The 27,362-nt window shown below is 42.3% G+C and overlaps 1 protein-coding gene and 1 non-coding gene across 2 annotated transcripts in view; both read left to right on the forward strand.

Annotated features, from left to right (window-relative positions):
- Positions 1–27,362, forward strand: part of ipo7 (importin 7) — a 62,646-nt gene that overhangs the window by 14,574 nt on the left and 20,710 nt on the right. Inside the window, exons 3-13 of the mRNA XM_060940952.1 lie at positions 2,513–2,666; positions 2,751–2,909; positions 2,990–3,146; positions 3,243–3,332; positions 8,115–8,209; positions 8,376–8,460; positions 8,560–8,694; positions 16,495–16,594; positions 16,705–16,781; positions 20,807–20,923; positions 21,047–21,136. Coding sequence (XP_060796935.1) covers positions 2,513–2,666; positions 2,751–2,909; positions 2,990–3,146; positions 3,243–3,332; positions 8,115–8,209; positions 8,376–8,460; positions 8,560–8,694; positions 16,495–16,594; positions 16,705–16,781; positions 20,807–20,923; positions 21,047–21,136 — 1,259 coding nt within the window. The remainder of the gene's footprint in view (positions 1–2,512; positions 2,667–2,750; positions 2,910–2,989; positions 3,147–3,242; positions 3,333–8,114; positions 8,210–8,375; positions 8,461–8,559; positions 8,695–16,494; positions 16,595–16,704; positions 16,782–20,806; positions 20,924–21,046; positions 21,137–27,362) is intronic.
- Positions 18,596–18,774, forward strand: LOC132899798 (small nucleolar RNA SNORA23). The gene has a single exon (XR_009656705.1). It is a non-coding gene; the product is annotated as a small nucleolar RNA SNORA23 (small nucleolar RNA).

Genomic DNA, 27,362 nt, shown 5'->3' on the forward strand with positions numbered 1-27,362 from the left:
AGCAAAGCTTTACTCATCAGTCAGAATGCTGTAGCAAAAGTGGTACAAAAATTTCAGAAAGATGGAACTGCAACCATCTTGCAGAGACGTCCAGGTCGTCCATGGAAGTTAACACCTCGACAGGAGCGTCTTCTGATGAGAAGGGTTGAAGAAACTCAGCATGCAAGTTCACTGCAGTTATCTAAAGAAGTAGAAAGCCAAACTGGGGTGACTATTTCCCGTGACACAATATGGCGTACGCTGCAGAGGAATGGCATGCATGGATGCCGTCCATGAAAGAAGTCCAGGCACAAAAAAAGCCCGCCTAGAGTTTGCCAGGGCCCATGCTGACAAAGATGAAGGCCACTGGGACTCTATACTCTGGAGTGATGAGACCAAGATAAATGTTTTTGGAACTGATGGCTTCAAAACTGTATGGTATCGCAAAGGTGAGGAATGCAAAGAAAAATGCACGGTGCCTACAGTGAAGCATGGTGGTGGCAGTGTCCTTATGTGAGGCTGCATGAGTGCTGCTGGTGTCGGCGAGCTGCGTTTCATTGATGGCATCATGAATTCACAGACTTATTGCTCTACACTGAAAGAGAAGATGCTACCATCACTCCGTGCCCTTGGTCGTCGTGCACTTTTCCAACATGACTAAACACACGTCTTAGGCCACTGTTGGATTTCTGAAGAAGAACAGGGTGAAAGTGATTCAGTGGCCAAGTACGTCTCCTGATCTGAACCCAATCGAACACCTATGGGGAATTCTGAAGAGACAAGTTGAACATTGCTCTCCATCCAGCATCCAGTCACTGAAAGAGGTCATTGTTGAAGAATGGAAAAAGATTGATGTTGCAAAATGTCGCCAACTTGTTCATTCCATGCCTAGGAGACTTGGTGCAGTCATTAAAAATCATGGAGGCTATACAAAGTACTAGATGTCGTAGTTTTTGTTGTGGGGTGTACTCATTTTTGCACCACCCTAATTTGAGTAAAACTGAAAAAATGTGTAATCTAAGTTATATTATTAACCTTACTTAGTTTCCCGTTATAAGTTAAACAGATGTTATATTAAACTTGCCACCATTTTGGAAATTTCTTGCGTTCATTGAGATATTGTTTAAAATGTTACTTTTCAAAGGGGGTGTCCTCATTTACGCTGAGCGCTGTACCATCCGAGACGGGTGCAAAGGTTTAAATGACAATTATTTATTTTAGGTGGCAGTTTATTTGCGATCCAAGCTTGTTAGAGATAAAATATCACAGGTGGATGAAAACAGAAATGACTCCAGGAGCAAGTAGGATTGGTGAAACGTTCTGCGGAAGCCGTCAGGATTCCTTCTAGGAGAGGAATTAAAAAAAAAAACCTCTATAATGCTACTTAGAATAATATAGCATGTGGCTTGGGACATAGCTTAGTTTCAGTTATAAAATAATTTTCCATTTTGACCAGTAGCCATTCCATTAGATCTGCAGTGTTCCACTGTTGTAGTATCTAATGTTTCGATCAAGTAATTAAGTACAGTGGACTTGGAAAGTTCTGTTTGGTCGGCTGCTTTGTCTCCAAAACCCCCACTACGGAGAACCATCTCTCACACATCGTTGTGTATTGGTAAAGGTACTTCCTAGTTACAGAGGGTTCTGTAACTACCAACCGGTTTCATGCAGTAATGCAGACATGGAGCTGCTGAATCAGCAGGGGGGAGGATTTCGGCTCCGCGGGTTTGTCCGTGTCAGCAGTCTGCGATCTGATTCACACCCATCGAAAGCATCTCATAGCCATATAGCTGGAGGCTACAGGGTGGCTTGATGGACCATACAGAATGAGTCTAAACCCTCATTTCACATGTTCTCTCTCTCTCACACACACACTCTTTCAGAGCGACCCCATTGTCATCAGGCAGAGCTTGTTTTACCCTCCCGTCATCTGGCCTGCAGTGCCGATTTCCACATGAAGGAGAGGCTGATCCACAAGCCGTTGTCTGAATACACGAGTGGATGGAGGTTTTGTAACGGATCCTGACCGTGTGTGTGTGTCTGGAGATGAATACAGTAAGGAGCTGTGCCTGAAAAGCACACCTGCTCGTATTGAGTGCAAGCTCAGCTGCACTGATGCAGGGAGCCTGCCATAAATCAACCTTTCAAGAGACAACTGAACACAGCCAGTCGTTCACGTTGCCAAAACACCCACGTTCTTATTTTTAGGATTGTTTCAGTTTAGTGAGTAAGGCATGCACCGTGTCCGTGCCGAATTTCCTTCATATACTTGGTAAGGTGGTTGTGTAGGTTTGGCATCATTGCTTTTAACAGATGTCAAGACTGTGGTGTTTTTAAATCGGTGAAAAGACCGTCTGTCTAGCTTTGTCGTACGTGTTGCACAGAGTCCTTGGATCTGTTGTGAGGAGCAGCTTCAGATAATGAGAACACAAATATCGTTTGGCTTGTATAAACCTGTTTTTATGCATGACTGCATTTTCCTGTTGTTATGATTGCATAAAAATTCACTTTAAAAACTATTTTTCTCATCTAGGCGTGATCTATTTGAAGAACATGGTCACACAGTACTGGAGCGAAGGCGACAACACGCACAACGAAGTGCCCGGCAGCAACATCCCCGAAGAGGACCGCCAGTTCATCCGAGACAACATCGTGGAGGCCATCCTTCACTCCCCAGAGCGCATCAGGTAACACGCGTGTGCACACAAGCTACAGAGGGGATTGGTTTGTTCCTTAATTGCTTTCCTAACTGCTTTCCTGTTCGCTTCCAGGGTGCAGCTCACCACCTGCATTCACCACATGATTAAGCACGATTACCCCAACAAATGGACAGCCATCGTGGACAAGATAGGCTTCTACCTGCAGTCTGACAACAGTGCCTGCTGGCTGGGCATCCTGCTGTGCCTCTACCAGCTCGTGAAGAACTACGAGTAAGACTACAGCACAAATCGGACATGTTCGTACACTGTCCTTTGGATACGAGTCGCTGATTTGACTTTATGCATGACAGGTACAAGAAACCTGATGAGCGGCAGCCATTAATCGCTGCCATGCAAATCTTCATGCCCATGTTGAAAGACCGCTTTATCCAACTGCTCCCAGACCCCTCCAGCGACTCGGTGCTGGTGCAGAAACAGATCTTCAAGATCCTCTACGCTCTCTTTCAGGTAGTCTTGCCTGATGCTTTTTTTTTTTTAAGTTTAAAATTGAGCTAGGGTTTAACTCGGACATGTAACACTTTTATCTTCATTCTTTTCTCACAGTACAATCTCCCTCTGGAGCTGATTAATAGGCAAAACCTGACCGAATGGATGGAGATCCTGAAGACCGTCGTGGACAGAGACGTGCCTCCGGTAAGGCTATTCAGGTTTTTAATCAGACTGGGTGGAGTGGTGTGTTTGTGTGTGTGTGTGTGTGTGGTGCCATTTCCAGTCTGTCTTTTACAGTCTATGACTGCGCTCGCACCACAACTGCAGCCACAGGCTCGACCGCTGGCCAGCATCTGTTTTCTCCACCTTTTAAAGGAACAGTCCACCGTATTTCCATAATGAAATATGCTCTTATCTGAATTGAGACGAGCTGCTCCGTACCTGTCCGAGCTTTGCGCGATCTCCCAGTCAGTCAGACGCAGTCAATGCGCTGCCGAAGCGCGCAGAAGGTGTTAGTACGCCTGTCATTATAGTGCAGACTTTCCATAGCATAGAAAATCGCTACGTTTCAATTTGTGTAACGGAACTTGTTTCATATCACTGGGCATATAAACCTATGTAAACAGGAAAAACGCGGAAGAGTTTGGTCGCATCTAACTACAGCCCCAAAAAATACCATTGGCCATACTGAGCCTAGCTACATTGCTAACAGGAGTGACAGCGCGTCTGACTGCGTCTGACTGACTGGGAGGTCGCGCAAAGCTCGGACAGGTACGGATCAGCTTGTCTCAATTCAGATAAGAGCATATTTCATTATGGAAGTACGGTGGACTGTTCCTTTAAAGTCTGAAACTATGGCAGTCAATACAATTTACTGGTTGACACTGAGAATATTTGAGCTAATTGATGTGCACTGGACACCTGACTGTTCCAACCGTATGGGGTACCGCCACAAATTTGGACGCGCACACTGTAGGATGTCTTTGTATGGTGTAGAATTAAATTCCCTTCGCTGGAACTAAGAGGTGCAAACCTGTTCCAGCATCACAATGCCCCTGTACACAAGGCGGGCTCCATAAAGACATGGTTCAGCAAACTCGATTGTTCTCCACAGAGCTCTGACCTCCACTACACTAACGAACTGAATGGACACACATCTCCATAGCTATGCTCCAAAATCTAGTGGAAAGCCTGCCCAGAAGAGTGAGGGTTAACAGACACACATGATGGTGTGATGGTCAGGAGTCTGCACAGGGCAGCATGGTGGTGTAGTGGTTTGCATTGTTGCCTCACAGCAAGAAGTTTCTGGGTTCAGAACCCCGTCCAGCCGCCGACGCAGCCCTTTCTGTGTCAAGTTTGCATGTTTTCTCAGTCTCTGATTGGGTTTACTCAGGGTGCTCTGGTTTCCCCCACAGTTCAAGACATACGGTTAGGGTAACATGGGGTGGCCTTGGGCTGAAGTGCCCTCGAGCAAGGTATCCAACCCCCCTCCCCCTAACTGCTCCCCGGGCGCTGTAGTATAGCCGCCCACTGTTCTGGGTATGTGTGCGCTCATTGCTCGTGTGTATAGGTTAAATGCAGATGACGAATTTTGCTGTGCTCGAGTGTGCACGTGACAAAGGCTTCTTTGTATTTATTTATTAACCATACTTAAACAGGAGGTCCAGTTCAGCTAAGGCTGGTTTAAATGAAGGCCTGTAATATAACCAAACATTCAAACACCTAAAAAGGTACATAAGTGTGTGTGTATAGAGGATGTGCAGTCACGTGACCCGCACGTGTGTACTCCACCATATTGGACGGCATCAGGATTGTTTACCTTGCGCGAGCGTAATGGATCCAGGGAGTAATCCCCAAGAAAATTCGGAAAATACCCCATCTACATCGCGCGATAACTTGCCTAAGTTTGTTCAGCATCTTGAAGACGACGTGAGGCAGCGTTACGTGGAAAAGTGTTCCAGGTTGGGGATTGCAGATCCGTACAACTTGCCACAATCCTTGTTCAGGGAAATTCGGAGCTGCAGTGCCGGCGATTTGCCCGATCTGGCCTACCACGACATTTACAGTTTTCTTGTTAATCGTGAATCGTGTTACACTGGCAAAGCCCTCAAAGCTTACAAGAGCCTGGAAGCTTATAACAGGGATGAGAATTTTCCGCCGATCGGTGGATTTCCGACTTTTTCAGACCAAAATGATAGTTTTTGAGCGTGCGCGCGCAACATTAAGGTCTGCATCATGCATCTTAGAATGTGCGCACGCGAGGGAGACTGTGTGCAGTGTTGCCAGATACTGCTAACGTTTTCCATCCCAAAATATGTTCCAAACCCGCCAAAATGCACTTAAAACCGCCCAGTGTGGCAACACTGCCTGTGTGCTTGTTCATGTAGCGCATGCCAGACAAAGAGCATCCTGATTGGGTTACTCAGCAAAATAAGCCAATCAGCTTTCAGTGTGGGCGGGCTTTTATCCCTTTTCTCGAGGACCGGAGTTTTCAGCTGAGTCAGTGCAGCCTACAGGATCGGCATGGCAGAGAGAGCGCGCGTTCGCCCCAAAAAACCAAAGTACAAAACCCACTTCAGCTCAGATTACACAAAAGAATATCCCTGTCTAATAATAATATCCCTGTCTAATAATCATCTCCCTCCCTGTCTAATAATCATCTCCCTCCTTGTCTAATAATAATCTCCCTGTCTAATAATAAAGAAAATAAATAAATAAATAAAAAAAATAGCCAAAAATCATTAACCCCTGGGCCATGGGCCCCGCCCTGTTTTTTTCAGACTTTTTAAATATTTTTCATTCTCATCCCTGTTATAAATATTCTGTTGCGGGACGGGTATCCCAACTATACCTCTGGAAGGTTCCGAAGAAGAATGTCTACTTGATGACCTCATGGGTAAGTGGCATTAAGACGTTTATCATAAAGAGACTATGCAGGACATTTTATCGTAGGAATGTTCGAAATCTAAACTCTAAAGTATGAGAAGAAAACAGTAAATCAGAAAGCTGCGCACATTTGCGCAGCTTCCGCGAAAACGTGTGCAGCTTTCTGATTTACTGTTTTCTTCTCATACTTCCTGTTTCATGGACTGTAATGGCATTTGCTTATTTAGTAATTTTAATATGGAATTTACTCTGATGAAATTATTCAGACACTCCAACGCCCCCCCTTAAAAAAAAATCGGATCTGCACGATTCAGCCGTGAAAAAGGCGGCATCCGCCGTTTGCATCCTTGTTTAAACTCATAGGTTAACCGACTTTAACTGGCTAATGAGGCTCGGTGGTCGGTCAAGATTTTTTTTGTTTTCGCCATCCCTACTATGGATTGGCCTTTCAAAGGCATATATGAGCCAAAAAGATAAAAGATTGTCATAGACTAGGCCAGGGTAGTAGGGCTAGGCATAGCCATTTTAAACGTTAGAGATCAAGCGGACTGACTGCCACAAACACTGTACTGTCTAGTTTCTAAGTATGCAGTTATCATTCAATCCGAAAATCAACTTAACAGATGTACTAGGAGTATTGAATTAGAAGATTACACCTACCTGATATGAAGTGTTCACTACAAATTCGGCTGGTAGAACTGGGGTACCAGTTTTCTCTTCGCACAGCGGACGCCCATTTTGCACGTCTCTCCTCGTCTGCGGGGAATCTATAAAATGACAGGCCCTCCTTTTGGCCCTGTCTATTGGTACAACCAAATGCTGAACAAGATATAACCATTCTCGAAAGATCTACTCCCACACACTTGATAATTAGAACGGGTTCGTCTAAGTTCTATGCGCGGCCTTGCCGTCCAACATGGCAGATAAACAAATATCACGTGACGTCACGTGCACGCTCTCTATACGAACAAAAAAACCTATAGGATATGAACACATTTTGTATAGCCAAAAAAACGACACAAATAAAGTGAGGCTCTTCTTGAATTTAGGGAATGATGCTTCCTTTCTCAAACTCTTCAGAAGTGTGTCCCAGACTTTAGCCCCATTTAAGCGAAAAGAACTGATATTTGGCAGTTTTAGCAAGGGGCAAGCGGAGAAGATCTTTATTTAGAGTATATGTATGAAGATCGTGTGAGTAGCAAAAGTAATGTAAAAGATAAGCAAGGCACAAGGCTATTTCAGAGTCCTTCCCACGCCATGTGGCGCAAAGGGCGGCGCCGATCTCCGTTTCCTTAGCCCTCGGCCTCTCGCCTATTACATAGCTAGGGTTACAGTGGGGGGCTGGTCCTCTGGTAACCGCAAGAGTTTGACTCCCCACTCACATCTGTATTGCAGCGTGCCTTGCCAGACGGCAGTAGGTACCATTTTTATGATGGTCTTTGGTGTGACCCAACCGTGAGTAGAACTCAGGATCTCCCGATCGAGAGGCTAACCACTAGGCCAACTCGCGGTATACGAGGCTATTTAGGCACTTGAAAATTAGTAGGCAAATTTAATATTTTCTGTGAGATCGTAATGAATCTCAATTAAGAATGCAACTGATTTTCATTCTGTTTTGATTGTGACCCTCAGTAATGACCGCATGCCTTTTTAAAAATTATTTATTTTTATTTTTTTGAAGTCTTTCCACATCCATCCCAGACAGCTGAACAGTAATCAAGCAGGGGGAATATCATAATGTTATAAAAAGTGATAAAAGCCTCACAAGGGATGATCTTACAGGCTTTCCTTTTGGCCTTAGAGTCTTTGAATCGTATATTATAAGCATCATTCTCTAATGCTTATGGTCATAAATTTAGTTTTCTGATTACGTAAATTTTGTATACATTCTACCATATCTCTTTGCATGCTTTTAGGAGAAAATAAATCATCCAGGCTTATCTTCTGTAAGAACATGCTTTGAGCTACTTTTTTTTGGCATTTGGTCAATTAATTATTTACAAAATGATGCTGACTGAGAGTTTGATACCTCTGTCTGTCTGTCTTGGTCCGTTCTTATACAGCGCACTGACCGATGCATGCTTGTGTATTCCTCTACAGGAGACCCTGCAGGTGGATGAGGACGAGAGACCTGAGCTGCCCTGGTGGAAGTGTAAGAAGTGGGCTCTCCATATCTTGGCTCGGCTCTTTGAAAGGTACAGCACGCCCTCGCTCTCGCAACTCTCGGTGATAACTCACTGCTGAATTAGCAGCCCACACTGAACAGTGTGAAATACTGGACTGGTTATTTTTGGCAGTCTTTTGTGTTTTTTTGAAACTGTAAACTGACATCATTCACAATGGCTTTGTTGGTCTCTTAAGATATGGCAGCCCTGGCAACACGACCAAAGAGTACACGGAGTTTGCCGAGCATTTCCTTAAGGGTTATGCCGTGGCTGCTCAGCAGGTAGGGAGTGAATACAGGATGAATACACCGTCACCTTGGACATCTCCTTGAATCGTTGGTGCAGTGATCTTGAAATCTTCTTCCCGCATTTCCTCACAGGTGCTGCTGAAAGTGTTGTATCACTATAAAGAGAAGCAATACGTAGCACCCCGAGTCCTGCAGCAGGCCCTCAACTATATTAACCAGGGTATCGCTCATGCTGTCACCTGGAAGAACCTAAAGCCTCACATCCAGGTAAAGGGATTTTACTTTGCTTGTGTGACTTCTTACTTGTCAGATGATGTTTTCCTTGAGGGTTTGTTGTCGCCATTGGTGTACTGTGAAACTTGCAGTTCAGCAAGTTTCCGCCAAATCTTTTGAGGAAGTAGTTAGTTTTCACTCTAGGGCTTGGAGTTTTTTTTTTTTTTTTTTGGGGGGGGGCTACTTAAGCCAACATATGTGGCACTAGAAATGTTCAGAATGCCTTCCCATGGCATTTTTTTTTTTCTCTCCCCTGAACCACTAAAACCAAAGTGTCAATCAGATGTTTGCTTTGTCAGTTGTCCCTCTGATGTACAGGGATGCAAACGGCGCGCCTTTTGGCGGATGCCGCCTTTTTCACGGCTGAATCGTGCAGATCCGATTATTTTTATTTATTTATTTTTTTAAGGGGGGGCGTTGGAGTGTCTGATTATAATTTCATCAAAGTAAATTCTGTATTAAAATTACTAAATAAGCAAATGCCGTTACAGTCCATGAAACATAGGAAGTATAAGTATGAGAAGAAAACAGTAAATCAGAAAGCTGCGCACGTTTGCGCGAAAGCTGATGAAATTATAATCAGACACTCCAACGCCCCCCCCCCCCCCCAAAAAAAAAAAAAAAAAAATCGGATCTGCATGATTCAGCAGTGAAAAAGGCGGCATCCGCCAAAAGGTGCGCCGTTTGCATCCCTGGATATAAAACAAGCTTTATTGAATTAATGTTCGCTTTATGTATCTATGTGGTTCTAATGTACGTGTCTTGTATTTTATTTCAAGATGGCACAATATCACTTTTTTTTTCTTTGATACTGATACAGAAACTTTCAGTATCCAGCATTATCAAGCCCCAGCTGATGTTTTTCCTTGAACGACAACTTCACAAAATGATCTAAAATGATGATTTTTTTTTTTTTAACTGAAGCACTTTATATTGTTGAAAATACAACTAGCACCAAAGTGCAACTTTCCGACAAATAACTGTAGGTGCTAAAGAAGGCAAATGGACTTGCTTGAAATTCTTGAAGATGTTTCACCTGTCATCTGAAAGGCTTCTTCAGTTCTGTCTGACTAGTGGGGAGTTCCAGGTATTTATCCTGTAATGGACCAAAAGTCACTACATTCCCTACATTTCTGGACTATGTGAGAAACCCAGGAGGATCTTCTACAAACACAACATCCCTGTACACTTCAGACCCAGTAACACTCTAAGGCAGAAATTGGTCCACCCTAAAGGCAGAATACTCAAACAGGACAGCAATGCAGTGAGGAATGCACAGACCTGTACACTGGGGAAACGAAACGACCACTTCACAAGCGCATGACTCAACACAGGAGTGCCAGTTCCTCAGGCCAGGACTCTGCAGTCTTATCTTCATCTCAATAACAAAGGACACTTGTTAAAGGACTGCAGTGTATACGTTCTAGCCAGGGAAGACGGGTGGTTTGAAAGAGGAGTAAAAGAAGCCATCTTCGTCAACCTGGAACAGCAATCACTGAACAGATGAGGTGGTCTGAGACATCACTTATCAGTCACCTACAATGCAGTCCTTGGCACACTTCCCAGAAAACTGAATACACATCCACACCAAGACTCAAATGACTTCAGTGACTCACATGATGGCAGAGAAAACTAATGACCCACAGATCACCCTAACGACCCTCTAGGCTACTAACACGGTTCACACCCGGCCCTCAGTGACCCGAACACCTACAGGATGACTGAGGCTACATCCACACGACAACGGCAACGAGATTTAAAAAAAAAAAAATTTTTTAAATATCGCGTCCACATGGGCAACGGATCAGTAAAATATCAGGTTCATATGGCAACACAACGCTTGCTGAAAACGATGCAATACACATGCCACACCTCTACGTGTGCTGTAAGACGGTCCCATCGGAGACACCAGAACAATAGAAGTAGACGCATGCGCATAACTGCGCATGCGCACAGTCACCATCCCTGTCACTGTCACACGCACACACTTTCTCACTCCCTATCCTATGGATATAGTCTCTTTAAATCACGTGCTCGTTTTTTGAATGGAGACGCGGAAAGCGGAATGAATGGGGGTAGATGGCGAGAGAGAAGAATGAACGTGGGTAGATGGAAGCCGGTACGCCAACATTCTGATATCCTCCAGAATTCTTTAATGGTCCAGAATAAATTGAATGCTACACGTTGATGAATTACTTTGTTCTTCTATGCCCTTTTTGAGGAATGTATTGTTGGACTTAAACCAACATCTGAAGAGGTGAGATCGCTCCTTTTTTTTTTTCCCTATTTTTGCTGGCGGGATTGACTCTGCCCTAAGGGCTATATTCTCTCTCTCTCTCTCTCACACACTTTGCACCATTACACAATAAATATTCACAGTGAAAATATTTTGTAAGCGCGTTTCATGAACCAAGTTATAGGATTTGTTGACAACTCGCATCGAGTTCGTTACACTTCTACCCGGCGTGAAGCACATGTGGTTGTGACGTCATTGTAAACAAATCCGTTCTACTCATCCAGACGACTTCGCAACGGCTCCGTTGCCAGATTTTTTCCACTCTGGAACCCGTTCTCAAAAGATTTCGTTTTGGGGCACCCAAAACGCCGGTGCCGTGTGGACGCCAGGCCGAAACGATAAACAATTTTATCAGGTTCACCTGAATCCGTTGCCGTGTGGACAGGGCCTGAGAGGGTCAACGACCCGTGTGACCTCAACGACTCTCCTTGGAGTTGCTTTTGGTCCACTAGAGGATAAATACCTGGAACTCCCTGCTAGTCAGACAGACAGACAACTGAAAAAGCTTTTTGGATGAGAGGTGAAACGTCTTCAAGGATTTCAGGCAAGTCTAGTTGCCTTCTTGAGCACCTACGGTTTACGATGACCTGGATGATGGAGAACCTTCACAGACCTATTCCTACAAAAATGAGTTGTCTTGCAAATATAATAAAATTAGAACGGTTGACGTTAACGTGATAATGCAAATTCCACTTTAAATGTTAACGCGACTAATTTTATGATGCGCAATTAACGCATGCACATTCTGTGACCCTCACCTGTAGTTTGGGGAAATCAGGAAGTGAGACAGCGCGGCCAAGTGATGTAGAGAGTAGCTGGTCGGTGTAAGTCGTGATGGTGTACTTATGTACAGAATCAATTTGTGTTGTTGCATTCTGACTGTATGTATAAAATGTGTTTTCTTTTGCTTTTGATGGCCCAGAAGATGATGTGTTTAAGAGCCGTGTGTGTGTGAAGCGCGCAGGCTGCACATTGGAGCGAGACTGAGAGAGTTGGAGTTATGCAAGGATTTATAAATGCAATTTTTGCTCGTGAATGTTCTGTATATTTATCTGTGAGTTATTGCATTTTACTGGAAGATATCTTTTTGAGCTGTGTGGCTTAACAAATGGATTTGAGTTTTGTATTTTTATTTATATTCTTTAAAGATGGCCACTACTGTTGTCCACAGTCCACAACACGGTGTTAGTTTAGTTTTTTATTGCATAGTTTGAGGCTGGAAGTTAAGGACTGAACTAGAGGAAAATACTAGATTTTGTTCATGCTGAATTGTGCCAAACCCTCAAACTTCGTTAACGGTGCTTTTTTTTTTTTTTTTTTTTTAAATGCAGTGGGGGGAATAAAATGCCCACATTTTTATTTATGTTGCGTCCAGTGGGGCTGCACGATAAATTGTTAAAAAAAATTGCGATCTCGATTCACACACACACGTGATCTCATTTCGAAACACAACGATTCTTAAGCATTTTATTTCATGAGCGGCATCACAAACGCATGCTCCCGTTTCTTCCTGGATTTTTTTCAAGCGCCCCTCAAGGCAGCACTGCCGCTGACTCCTCCCTCGACCTATGGTAAAGCATCTTTACAACACGTGATTGTCAGTGGAGGAAGCCCGCCTGCAGTTGAGTGCGTGGAAACGGTGAGGGAGAGAAGCAGAAGAAATGGATTGCGAAGAAACCCCAGGTGGTAGTGGCAAGAGTCACCCAAAGACCCGAATCGAGCTCGTGCCCAAAAAGGGTTCGCATTCGGCGGTGTGGAAGTATTTTGGGTTTAAGCCAGACGATGACAAACGGTCTGAGGTGCATTGCAAAGTGTGTTCTGCCCTCGTTGCAGCACCGCAAGGCAACACCACTAATCTCTACAATCACCCGAAACGTCACCACAAAGTAGAGTATGATGAAGCCGTACAAGGCAAGAAACAAACACAGACGACAATAACCAGGACCTTGTACAATGTAACGCCACACCCACCAAACTCCAGTCGACACAAGGAGATCACAGCAGCTATCACATATCACCTGGCAAAAGATATGGCACCGACAAACACTGTACAACATGAGGGATTTCAGACGATGATAAACACACTCGACAAACGGTACTCTATCCCCTCCCGCAACTTCTTTTCAAACGTTGCGCTTCCCGATATGTACAGTGGTCGAGGCAGAATTGCGGGAAATCGATCATTTTTCCGCTACGTCTGATTTTATGGTCCAGTCGGACCATGGAACCGTATTTGAGCCTCGTTTTATAGCGCCTGATTTCACTATCAAAAGACGGTGCTTACAGACAGCTTTTTTTTTTTTCCCCGAAGACCATACAGGCGAGGCCCTAGCACAGGGATTAAAAGATGCCCTCGCATCTTGGAGTCTGAACGAGGATAAATTGACCTGCATCACAACAGACAATGGTCAAAACATAGTAAAAGCCATCTCCCTCAACGATTGGACCAGGCTCCAATGTTTTGGACATCGACTCCAGCTGGCAATAGGTGAGGTTCCTTTATAGAGTCATAATAATAAAAAATAAGCCACATCTCAATTTTTTTTGCTACTACTACTGTGCCTCCAGGCTTTCGTCTAAACCAGGGAACAGGGGCACTGCACCCTCTTACTCTCGGCGTGCGCCCCCTTACAGAAATGCCGATTGAACCCCAAGTCACACTTAGGCCATGCACTTATATGCTACTGTACAACATGCAATCTTTCTCAAAACGATCTTTTCTCCGTGAAAACATCCCAGCAACACCACGTGACGATGTCTGATCATCAAATACGTTATAATTACTCCAAAATATTCCAATCATAGTAGATACACCGCCAGACGGTGCAAAAACGATCCGAATTGGCGTTTTCCAGACTGAGGCGCCATGTTGTTTACTTGTCGCGGTTGCTCTCGCGAGATTTGACATGGGTTACATACAAGGTCAGCTGATTTGTAGAGCGAGATTTCTCGAGACTGAATGACCTTTCACCCACCGGCGCGGGAGCTTTTGACAAGTAGTTCGCGAGTTGTTTTTGTTGACACTTGGGCATTTAAAGATGTCGTCCCGCGGCACGAAACGGAAGAAAGCCAAAGACTGTCCGGGGCAGAAGATGATTACTTCTTTCTTTTTCAATGTTGACAGACAATTTGTTACAATTTCCCTCTCAGATAGCCTCAGAATGTCCCATTGCAGCCTCAATTTTTCAAAGGCTTCGCACGGCGGGGGGGACGGACAACCGGCACCATCTAACAAGCCTATTGTTCAAACGTTTGATACTCTACTTGAATGACCATTTGAATTTTTTTTTTTTTTTTTTTTTTTTTTGTTTTGTGCAATAAACATTTTGTATAAAAAAATCGTGATTCACATTTTTTCCAGAATCGTGCAGCCCTAGTGTCCAGCCTCATCCTTTCTGACCTGGCCACATCCAGAAAGCAAGCATATTTGTCCACTCCCACTGCCCAGAAACATAAAGTATCCCTTTAAAGTCCACATCACGGGTAAATTCAGGAGCAAAATCAATGTAATTCTCCTATTTTATATTAAACTTTGGTCAAATATCGGTCACATTTTGTGCAATTATTTTTATTATTTTTTTTTATTTTATTTCTTTTTTAAACCTTGCGCAATACCAGAAAAATTCAGTTGAAGTTAAGCCATTTGAGGCGAATTGGTCCGCCTCTGAGAGAACTTGGCATTTGGATTTCCCGGCAAACATTGATTTTTGTGACGTCGCGTGCGGGACGCCTCGCTCGGAATCCTACGCCAGCGCTGGTTTGTTTATGAGAAAACAACCTGGTGGTTTTCTGCAAATTTCTTCAACGTTATCGCGTAATTATTAAAATGGTTAACAGATGTATCGTAGGAGGGTGTAGCAACACCAATCTTGATGGGATTAGTACTCATCGTTTCCCAAAAGACCGGACACTCAGTGCGTGTACATACACATCCAAATCGAGCTACTGTCGGTAATCGAGCTAAGGGTCCCAGCAGGGGTGCCAGAGAAATCCAATCCTACATGCACACAAGGAAATCGAGCTATTGTGTGAGGTACGTTGTGCACCCGAGCCACAGGTGGCGCTACACGCCCCATTGTGTTGGTACACTTCTGGTTGTCGTCATGAAGAAGAGCTATTCAAGAGTATAAACAAAGTTATCAGTTCCGTGTTCACAAGAAGAACGACGACGTTCGTTCTCCTTGTTCCTCCTGACCTGCTGCTACCTACTACTACTGTTGTCATGCCGACCGAGGCTGTTGTGTTTCCTGCTTGTGGTCTCGTCACTTCTGGAAGGGGCAGTGCTGAAGTAAGTAGCTCGATAGGGTTTACATGCACTAAGTAGCTCGATTACGAGAAATCCAGTTCGGTTCGATTTCAGCCGAGCTAAGGTGTTTCCATGGCATTTAGAACTTCAATTTCAGTCGAGCTACGGCAGAAATTCGATTTTCTCTATGTGCATGTAAACGCACTGAATGAGAGAGAAATGGGAGCGCTTGGTCTACACAGGCTGTGCACTGAAACTGCGCAAACTTGCGCAGCCTGCTGGCGCTTTCACAGGTAACGTCACGAATCTGGCTCCAGACTCCCTCGGGATTTTTCCAGACGCGTTTAATTTTTTTTTCTGCTGTAGACAGATAGCCTTGTGCAAAATTATCCTTCTGGATGAGTGTGTAAAGGGACATACTTTATATATATATATATATATATATATATATATATATATATATATATATATATATATATATTGGTCCAGAATATGCACTTTAAGATGCATTTAGAACAGATTTTAAAAAGGCACAGTTAATTTGATTGTGAGTTAACTATGGCCAATAATGCGATTTAAATGTTTTAATTGATAGGCAGCCCTAAATAAAATACATCCTTAAGGGGGGAAAAAATGCCGTCAAGTTTTGTTGTGTATATAAACATCAGGTATCCGCCTGATGTTTATTTTGGCAGTGTATTTGTGTGCCCTGTGGCATGCCCCCCTCCCCCCCTTATAGAAATAAAGCTTTTATTTATTTATTTATTTATTTAGATTCCCCCCCACCTCCAGCTGTGATGCATTCTCTATGGTTTAGTTCAACACACACATTTCCTGGTCCACAAAGCACCCACTCTGTGGCAGGAACTGTTGCCCAATAGCTTGGATCGGCTCTGGAAGTTCCAATGGAAACCACGTTCCTGAGTCCTTTGTGTGCTTTTAAGTCCATCAGAATATAGGCCTCATGTAAGGCATATACAGCAAGGTCAAAAAATTTGATTTAACTACAAGAAATATAAGTAATGGACAATTAAATCTTCACACGGGGGGGGGGGGGGACACCATCAGAGGTGATTTTGTTACATGTGATGGATTTTGAGAATCCATTTGTTGGAAGTAAAGTGAAAATGTATTTGGATGGAATTTGGCTGAAATGGTTTTAGATTAACACCTGGATCAATCAATTTAAAAAAAAAAAAAAAGGAATTTATGGATGATGTGGTTTAGATCCTGTGAATGTGTGTGATTGCAGGGCATCATTCAGGATGTGGTTTTCCCCCTCATGTGCTACACAGACGGTGATGAGGAGCTGTGGCAGGAGGATCCCTACGAGTACATCCGCATGAAGTTTGGTAAGAGCATCCAGTCCAACGTGATGCAGAGTCTACTTATAGTAAAGTGAACCACAGGAAAGAGAGAGCCTCCTCACTATTTGGATTTTTATATTATTGCCTTTGCTCAGATGTGTTCGAGGACTTCATCTCGCCCACGACGGCTGCTCAGACCCTGCTCTTCACCGCCTGTAACAAAAGGAAAGAAGTGAGTGCTCACAAAACGCCATCTGGCACTACAAGGCCTCTGACAGTTTGGGCTCACTTCCATGTGTATAGGTCTCACTGCCAGCATGCTGATGTATCTAATCAGCGCCCTGCTGTTCCTATAGCGTCACTGTTGAGCAGCTGCTGAGGCGGGCTGAGAATACTAGAACAGTGCGGCTGGTTGAGATCACATAGGACTGCCTTTTGGATGGACAGAATTGCAGTCTTTGTAGAATTCAAAAACCAGGATATTGAAAGAGGTGTTTTTAAAAAAAAAAAAAAAACACTAACCCACGAGTGGTCAGATGAAACGGAAGTTATATTTCAGTCCCCCCAGGATTTCGCAGGCCTTTTTTGTGATTGTTGTGGGCTAAAATGTCTGATGTTGCGGGGGGGGTTCCAAAAAATTGTGATAAGTTGCGGTGTTTTTTAGGTTTTTGTTGCGATTACATTGCGGGAGGAAGTGAAAGTTGCAAGAAATTGTTGCGATTTTCTCTTTTTGTGATTAAAATTGAGTGATATGTTAAATATTAAGTTACTACTGAAAAACTATTGATTTAAAAAAACACACTGAGAAATGGTCCTATAAACAACTTTACCAATATAAAAGATTACCAGGACTACAAAAATGCAGAAAAATAGGCTTTACTTATCCAAATGCACCTGTTGGTTCCAAAGTTAAAGTGCAGAGAACCTCACAGCACAACATGAAGTTACCTTAAAATATAATATAAATGCCTCAGCTTTCATGTAAGAAAAAAACTATTAATACTAGTGCTGTGTGCAGGCAGTCTCTCCTGAAGACTAAATCTCATCTCATCTCATTATCTGTAGCCGCTTTATCCTTCTACAGGGTCGCAGGCAAGCTGGAGCCTATCCCAGCTGACTACGGGCGAAAGGCGGGGTACACCCTGGACAAGTCGCCAGGTCATCACAGGGCTGACACATAGACACAGACAACCATTCACACTCACATTCACACCTACGGTCAATTTAGAGTCACCAGTTAACCTAACCTGCATGTCTTTGGACTGTGGGGGAAACCGGAGCACCCGGAGGAAACCCACGCGGACACGGGGAGAACATGCAAACTCCGCACAGAAAGGCCCTCGCCGGCCCCGGGGCTCGAACCCAGGACCTTCTTGCTGTGAGGCGACAGCACTAACCATTACACCACCGTGCCGCCCCGAAGACTAAATTAAACAATTATAAACTAATAAAATAAATGGCTCAGGCTTCATAGAAGAAAAAAAACAATTTGAACAGAATCTCACAGTATGATGCTGAAGCTGCCTAAACAATGGAAAATAAAATACCATTTTGGCAAAAATGTTGGCATCCATTAATTTCTTGTATTAAGTAAAAAAATAATGTAAAGTGCACACAGTCCTTCACTGTAAACATAACACACTTTCAGTAACAGAATTTAAGCCTACATAAACACTGACTCGCACATGCTGCTTCTCTTGAACGTATACACGGAAGTAAGGCGGAAGGTAGTTTGTCGACGTCACCTCAAGACGAAGCCAACGATTCGTCAAATTTGCGGGAAAGTTGCGGTGATTGGATATAATAGCAACACCGCCCTGAATTCGTGGGGATTGGTTGAATTTGCGTTGAAGTTGCAAATCGCAACATCGCGAAATCCTGGAGGGTCTGATATTTGCCCGAGTGACAACCAGCTTCATTAACTTTGCACTGTGAACATTTCCTACAAGTTAAAGCTTGTGAATTTTCTAACTTGGTAGAAGATTGATTATAAGGCAAGCAGAATGGCTGGGGTCTTCCTGTTTGTTATTTTCTTGCTGGCTGTGGGTAAAGCGGTGTGCGTGGTGCCTGTCTGCGTTTAGTGCCGTCTCCAGTCTGTGTTTTACAGTCTGTGACTGTGCTCACACCATACCTGCAGCCACAGAGCCACTGGAGATCATAGTACTGGTCTAGTGACGTCAGTGTGACCCTCCACCACTGGCCAGCCTCCATTCTCTCCTACAAAACTCATAAGGGATAGTGTACATAGGGCTGTGCGATATATCGAATATACTCGATATATCTCTGAAAATCTGTGTGAGATACATAAAATTTTTATATCGTAACTATCGAGTATTTTATGGTCATCTGCCGACTTGCGTTTGTTGAAAACATTTTCCGGTGATTTTCTCCCTGTCCCTCAGGCTGCCTAAGGGTAAAAAAAAAAAAAAAACCCAATAACGTCACACACTCGCCAACCAATCCCGGGCGACATCTCGGTGCTGAAAGGAACTTGCGGGAAGATTTTCTAGTTTCGGTTTACAGTGCTGACTCAGTTCGTGCAATAACTGGTGTTGCATAGGCTACCGTGGAAGATCTGTCAATTTCAGCGACAAATTTAAAAATGGAAGTGGACGAATTGGTTCCTAAAAGAACTAGTAAGGGGTCAGTCATCTGGCATTTTTTTTGGATATTGCGAGGAGGACGTAGAACAGCAAATGCCAATTTGTGAAGTGTGCAAAAAACTGTCATCACGAAAGGCAGCAGCACTACAAATATGTTCCATCACCTGAAAACTCACCCGGTACAGTATGAAGAGTCTCTCAGGGTGTTTTCACACTTGGTCCCTTTCAGCCATCTAACCGAACTCAGATCGATGACTCAGCATTTTTTGTGCATATGTGAACACTCCAACCGTACCCAGACCCCTTTAAAGCGAACCAAACTGAGACCACCTCAGGAGGTGGTCTCAGTACGGTTCGCTAAAAATCAACGGTACGGTTCGCCTAATCTGCGCATTGTGAACAAAAAGCACACCGGGTTCACTTCGTCTTTTTCACTGTAGTTTAACCTTCGTTTGCCGTAGTTGGTCACGTGATTGTGTGTGTGTTTTTTATATATATATATATATATATATATATATATATATATATATATATATATATATATATATATATATATAAGAGAGAGAGAGAGAGAGAGAGAGAGAGAGAGAGAGATATAATAAATTAATATAATAAATTTATTTTCCTTAATCCGCACTATTTTGATCAAAGAATACAGCAGGGCAAGCATGGCAGCAGACATTTTGATTCAAGAGAAAATTATCCAGAATTCTGTGCACTGGGGGTCTGAGGGCTCGAGAGGACCTGGTGTGAACAGAAAGAGGACTGAGGCCCCATCAAAGCTTAACTGGACCAGAAAGAGAACCCAGTCCTCTTTGTAATAAATTCAGTGTGAACACAAAAAGAACTGAGTTCTTTTTCTGTTGGTCCACTTTTTGGTCCACTTAGAGAGGACTGAGTCTGGTTCCTTTAAAGGGGACCAGGTGTGAAAACGGATGCAAGCACTAACTTCATTGCCGAAGACATGATCCTAATTAGTATTGTGGAAAAACCAGGCTTCCAAAAATTACTAAACACACTCGATCCCAAATATGAGTTGCCTGGTCGCAGACATTTTACAGTTAAATGTGTTGTTGAAAACCACCTGTAAAGTTAACCAAGAATGTTATTTAATCTGCAGGGATTGTAGTGAAAACAGTAAAGAGTAAAAGTTAGATTTCATGGGGTCCTTTAGAGGAGATTTCAATATATCGAGATGTATATCGTGAAATGGAGATGATGTATCGGGATATTCATTTTTTCCCATATCGCACAGCCCTAAGTGTACAGTTTGTCTCTTATTTTAGTTGTTCTGGTTATATTCTGCATGATGGCTGCAGAACCCATGGAACACACAATACCAGGAATGCAGGATATGCAAATGGTAGCAGTACCCAGGTCGTCTTGTATGAAAAATACTAACAAATGGCCTGTCATAAAGGAATACATGATTATTTTTTTTTAAATATAAACCTGAGCTCCGTCTTTAGCCTCTATGCGATTTGCTTAATGTTCTAATTGAAGCGCTCTTTTAATACACGCATAACTATAACAAGATCTGCAGGTATTCGGATAAGACCGGTGTAAGAGAAACTTAAAAGCTGTTGTTGAGTTGGTCCATTTTAGAAATCCTGAAGATACGCATGTTTTTGAGCATGTTGTGTTTGTATTGCAGGTATTGCAGAAGACCATGGGCTTCTGTTATCAGATCCTCACTGAGCTGACCTCAGATCCCCGCAAGAAAGACGGTGCGCTACACATGATCGGCTCCTTGGCTGAGATATTGCTCAAGGTCCTAACAGCTACCCTATTTATCTGTCTGTCTAGTAGCTAAAGTCAATCATGGAACCAGTTGTGCTGATATCACGATCCATTTAAAAATTTTTTTTTTTCTTTTTTCCTCTCTGGCTTACAGAAAAAGATCTACAAAGACCAGATGGAGTTCATGCTGCAGAGCCATGTGTTTCCTCTCTTCCGTAGTGAGCTGGGATACATGAGAGCAAGGGTAAGGAGCAGGCCAGAATAAATGTGATAATTCTCTAAAAAAAAAAAAAAAGTCGTAGACTACTTTATTGTCCATTAATCTTGGACAAAATGGAAGGTTGTCGTTGGCACTGACATGGAAGACAAAAAGACAAATACGTCATACAAAAGACATTTTAAGAATACATTACAATAAAATACTGTAAAATAAACAAATGGAAGAGTCTGTCACAGTTTAGTCTAAAAAGCAATTAAATGAATGGGGAAAAAATAAAGTGGGAATAAAAGAGAAAATTAAGGGTGTGTGCGCTGAGTGGGACTTATTTGAGTGGTCCCTTTTTGAGAATACAGGGATGAGAGTTTTCCGCTTTTTGACAGATTTCTGCTTTTTCTGAGAAAAACGAGCTTTTTATATTATGTCAAATCCGTTGAGAATTTTTTTTTTTTAATTAATTTTGGGGGGTTGGGGTATGTTCCTTCATGCTGTTCAAGCTTTATTAACTCCAACGATGTTTACGGGTGGTTCTCCACTAGAGTTGCAAATTGGGATATGGACCTTGAGCAAACTGATAAGTTCATAAGGCAGAATTCTGGTAGCCAATTTTGGAGTTTTATCAAAGTATCTTCTTATTGCTCGATATGGCAAAATTCAAGGTCAAAGGTCAAGGTCATTTCAAGGTCAAGGTTGCCCTTGTCTCTGTCAGTACACAAACAGGTCTCTGAAATGCCTAATAAATCCATAAACTCTGACCAAAATCAAAATGTAATTGACCCCAATTACAAATCTGGGCCTTATTATAAATAATTCTATTTGAAAATGTATATCACAATAGAACAATAAATATATGTATTAAAAGGGTGCAGCGTTTGTGTACTGACAGCATGTTTGTGTACTGACGTTCAAAAATAAGACAACGAAGTTGATTATTTGAGCAGAACAGTAAAGATCAATCATTCAACCAGGTAGTAAGTAGGGGAAGCTGGAAGTAAAATTAACAGTTTGTAAAAGGTGAGTACTGGGGGGGAGGGGCAAATTCAAATTTTTAAGTCAGTACACAGACACTCTCAGAAATTGACTAGGCCTAATCAGAAAACCTTTAAAGATATCCTGGTAGGATACATGTACTAGGTATAGGCCTATATACTAGTAGGTTGACAGAAGGGATCGAGAGACATCAAACTGTCATCCTATCAAATTGGTCAATACACTAACACAATAGTCAGTACACAAACAGACCCCGGTGTTAGTGTATGGACTGTTAGTGTATGGACAAATAGTTCATCATCTGGTCACCAGGGTGCAGATGTGTATATGATGCCTGTGCATTGTAGTCTAGTTGAAAGGTCTTCTAACTCGCATTCATGGCACAAACATGTTTTCATGACAAAGCTGGGCCTACATCATTCTAGAAGTGTTAGTGTATTGACTGCTATTATAAATTCTTTTTTTTTAACACTTTATTTTTATATTTTTTAGTGGTACACTTGGGTAAAGAAAAAACAATAATTGCCATCAGTTACCATTACAAAAACACATCAAAACAAAACGAACAAACCAACAAAAAATAAAAAAATTAAAAAATATATACGGTACAATCTGGATGGGCATGTTTCTGAAGTATTCAATATAGTATAATTTCAGTCATTCTGTCATTGATATGCATACATTCCATTTCATCCATTTTTCTACGCATGTGTCAACTTGCAGTCTTATCCTATGTGTCAAGTCCTCCATTATGTACATCTCTTTCACAAGTTTCAAACAGTCATCCCTGTCTGGTGGTTCTGGCTTATACCATTTTTTCGTTATGGCCTTTTTGCTGGCTGCAATCAAGATTTTGAATATATATCTGTCTGGCTTAACCACAATGTTTCCTCCCAAGTTACCAAGATATAATACTGTGGAAGTCTTGGGTATTTGATAACCCAAGACCGAAACAATAACAGAATGTACTTCATCCCAAAACTGAACAATATTAGGGCAAAGCCAGAATACATGTGCATGATTCACATTCATCTCACCACATTTTCTCCAACAGGGTTGGGAAACAAATGTGTACTTACTTCTAAGTTGAGGGGTAATAAAAAATCGTATTACATTCTTCCAGCAATGTTCTCTCCATGTACAAGACGACGCAGTAGAGTGCTGGGTTCTCCAAATCTGTACCCAATCATCCTCAGAAATATCCACATTTAACTCTTTTTCCCATTTATGTTTCACATATGTGGTGTTTCCTTTGCTCTCCGTTAGTTGTTTATATAGCACAGATATTATTCTTTTACTCTTGAAGCTATATGCCCCTATTACAGTTTTGATTACCCTATTTTTGTCCACATTTATGTTTGGTTTAACCTCCTTATTGTAATAGTTTCTAAGCTGTAAATATCTAAAATAATCTTGGTTGTCCAGTGAGAACCTTTCCTTCAAGTCTTGAAAGCTCAAAATTCTCCCCTCTTTAATTACAGTACACAGAGCTGTTATTCCACATGAGGCCCAATGTTTGAATCTCTGATCTTGGGTATTTGGAATGAAACATTTATCATATACTGGCCATCTAAGCATCCTGGTATCTGACACTAATTTACGTTTACGTGTGATGTCATACCACACTTAAGTGTAAATTTGGTGATGGTGCCCATGTGGTTATAAAAGTCTTTGGCTTCATCAGCATCGCCAATAAGACTTGAGATTTCCCTCTTTTGCGCAAACTGCTCTAGGTTCTTCCATTTGGCTTCATAGGATTTATCACACCAGCAGACTATGTGTTTGATTTGCGCTGCATGGAAATACACCTTGAGGTTGGGCAATGCCATTCCTCCTTTTTGTTTTTCCAACTGTAAAGTCACAAATTTAATTCTCAGTCTTTGTCCATTCCAAATAAATCTGGATATGGTTTTGTCCCATGCTCTAAATTGCTTCTCTGGAATTTCCACAGGTAAAGCCTGGAAAAGATAGAGCAGGCGTGGAAGGACATTCATTTTTATTGTCGCTATTCGTGAACTGAAGTCCAGAGACAGGACGGTCCATCTATCTATGTCTTTTTTGATACTTTTATCTATTTTGTCATAATTTGAGCCATATAGGCTTTCTGTTGTTTTTGTTATAGTTACCCCAAGGTACTTCATTGTTGTTGATTTCCAGTTAAATTTGAATTTTTCTTGTATATTTTTGGTTGGAGAGTAATTGAATGTTAAAACTTGTGTTTTGGTCAAATTCAATTTGTATCCAGAATAAAAACCATAGACCTCCAGTTGACTAATCAGTTTAGGGAGACATACATCCGGTTCTTCTAGATAACAGATCACATCGTCAGCAAAGAGGCCGATAATGTGTTCTTCTCCATCTATTCTGATGCCCTTAAGCTCCTTACTCTGTCTAACTGTTTGCGCCAGTGGTTCTATAAAGATTGCAAACAGGGTTGGAGAGAGGCAACAGCCCTGTCTGGTTGATCGTTCTAGTTGTATGGTCTCTGTCAAGCTGCCATTGATTTTGATCCTTGCAGTTGGGTTTTGATAGAGTGTCTTAATACACTCAATTGCCTTTGTGTTCAGTCCAAACTTTTTAAGAACCTCATAAAGGAAAACCCAGCTGACACAGTCAGAAGCCTTTTCGGCATCAAGGCTTATAAATGCAGCACTGATATTGTTTTGTTTAACATGTTCTAGAACATGAAGAGTTCTTCTTATATTGTCGTGTTTGACGGCCCTTAATGAAACCTGTCTGATCTTCGTCAATAATGTCTTTCATGAATTGGTCAAATCTTTTAGCAATAATAGAAGTGTATATTTTATAATCTACGTTGAGAATCGATATAGGTCTATAACCTGAGCATGTCTCGTTGTTATTCCCCTTGGGGATAACTGATATCACTGCTTCTTTCCATGATGGGGGTATTTTGCCTTTCTCAAGTGAATGGTTAAAAGATGACAAAAGTAATGGTACAAGTTGTTCCTTAAATGTTTTGTACCATTCTGAGGGTAGACCATCGCTACCTGGGGATTTGTTTGACTTTAATCTGTTTATTGCATTCTCTATTTCCAACACCTGTAAATGGTTTGGTGAGTAGGTCATTCTGATGTTTCCCAATAGATGGCAGATCAAGATTCTGTAAAAAGGTTCTCATTTGATTAACATTTGCTGCTAAGGGTTGACTATAAAGATTCTTGTAGTAGTTCACAAAATTTAAGCCAATGAAAATTTAAGCAGAAGAGAGCCAGGTTAGAGCATGTAAAAACACAGGAGGCTCTGGCTAATGAAAGAAAAAGGGAAAAAAAAGAGGACTGATAAGGTTTTGGCCAAGAAGCTGAAGTCTAAATGATCAAATGAAAATTTGTTTCAAAAATAACTGGGAACTGTAAATAGCTTTTAACTGTAAAAAGTGTAAATAGACATTTTCCTTTTGAAGAAAACATACAAGTGATGTGAACAGTAAGATAAAGACGGTCTCCATAAAATATGCATTTGTTTGATTCAATACATTGAATATATGATAATTTGAATTATAGCTGACAGTGTTGATAACGATATAACTTAAGTTTAAATAGACGTTGTGAAGAAATCATATACAAGTAATGTGGACATTTAGGAAAAGGTCAGTTTCCATAAGATATGAATGTTTTTATTTACCGTATTTTCTGGACTATAAGCCGCTACTTTTTTCCTAGGTTTTGAACCATGCGGCTTATACAAAGGTGCGGCTATTCTGTGGATTTTTCTTCCACTGCTAGGGGCGCTCTAACCGGAAGTAGAATCAAAAATAAGATCGACGAAAAATCAATGCAAAGAAGAATTAGCAGATCTTTAGCAGATAGAACACGCACGACAAATTGCTAACTGGTACGGTAATTATTTTCAAATCCTCGCCCCTTCATCATGGAAACCACACGAAGAAGTTCGTATGATGCAAGTTTTAAGTTGAAGGCCATCGAGCTTGCTATCCAGGAAGGAAACCGCGCTGCTGCACGCAAGCTTGGCGTCAATGAATCTATGGTGAGACGTTGGAGGCGGCAGCGGGAAGAGCTCATGCAATGCCAAAAGTTGAGAAAAGCTTTCAGAGGACATAAAAGCAGGTGGCCTGAACTTGAAAATGTCCTGGAGGACTGGGTGAACACACAGAGAGCAGGTGGCCGAGGTGTATCCACTATACAGATCCGACTGAAAGCCGAAACAATCGCCCACGAAATGAATATTGAAGATTTCAAAGCTGGGCCGTCATGGTGTTTCAGATTTGAGACGTAAAAACCTGTCCATTAGGGCACGGACCACTCTCTGTCAGCAACTCCCCCCTGACTATCAGGAAAAAATTGAAAACTTCCACAAATTCGTTGAAACAAAGATACAAGAAAACTCCATCGGACCAGACGACATCATAAATATGGATGAAGTCCCTTTGACGTTTGATCTGCCACTGACCAAGACTGTTAACAAGACAGGTGCATCATCCGTGTTGTTGAAAACAACAGGCCATGAGAAGACGCACTTGACCTGCGTTCTGGCATGCACGACATCCGGACAAAAACTTCCACCAATGGTGATTTTTAAGCGCATAACTATGCCGAAAGAACAACTCCCGAAAGGCATAGTGGTCAAAGTTAACACCAAAGGGTGGATGATGGAAGGCCTAATGAATGAATGGTTAACAGAGTGCTACGGTAAGCGCCCGGGAGGATTTTTTCACCAGAAAAAAGCACTGCTTGTTTTGGATAGCATGAGGGCCCACATCACAGATTCTGTGAAAGCAGCGATCAAGAAAACAAACTCCATTCCAGCTGTGATTCCTGGAGGTACAACAAAGTATTTGCAGCCACTTGACATCAGTGTGAATCGGGCATTTAAAGCTGCACTCCGGGTTGAGTGGGAGACTTGGATGACAAGTGGTGAGAAGTCTTTCACAAAAACTGGCCGCATGCGAAAAGCATCCTTTTCTGATGTCTGTCAGTGGATCCTAACAGCGTGGAGTGCTGTGAAAGAATCCACCATCACCAACGGGTTCCGAAAGGCTGGACTGCTACGCGAAGAGAGCGGCGCACCTTCAGAGCTAACTTCACCGGAGGATGACAGTGACACGGAGAGCGAGACTGATGGAGACAGATGTGACGAAGCGCTTCTGAGGCTGTTCAACTCCGACACTGAAGAAGACGGCTTCATGGGTTTCAGCGAAGATGATTAAAGTGACTTGTGGTTTCAAACACAGGAGAAATGAAGGTAGATAAATACCGGTTATTTTCTCTTGGTTCTGTTCCGTTTT

This window comes from Neoarius graeffei, chromosome 15 (genome assembly GCF_027579695.1).
Source record: "Neoarius graeffei isolate fNeoGra1 chromosome 15, fNeoGra1.pri, whole genome shotgun sequence".
NCBI classification, from domain to species: Eukaryota; Metazoa; Chordata; class Actinopteri; order Siluriformes; family Ariidae; genus Neoarius; species Neoarius graeffei.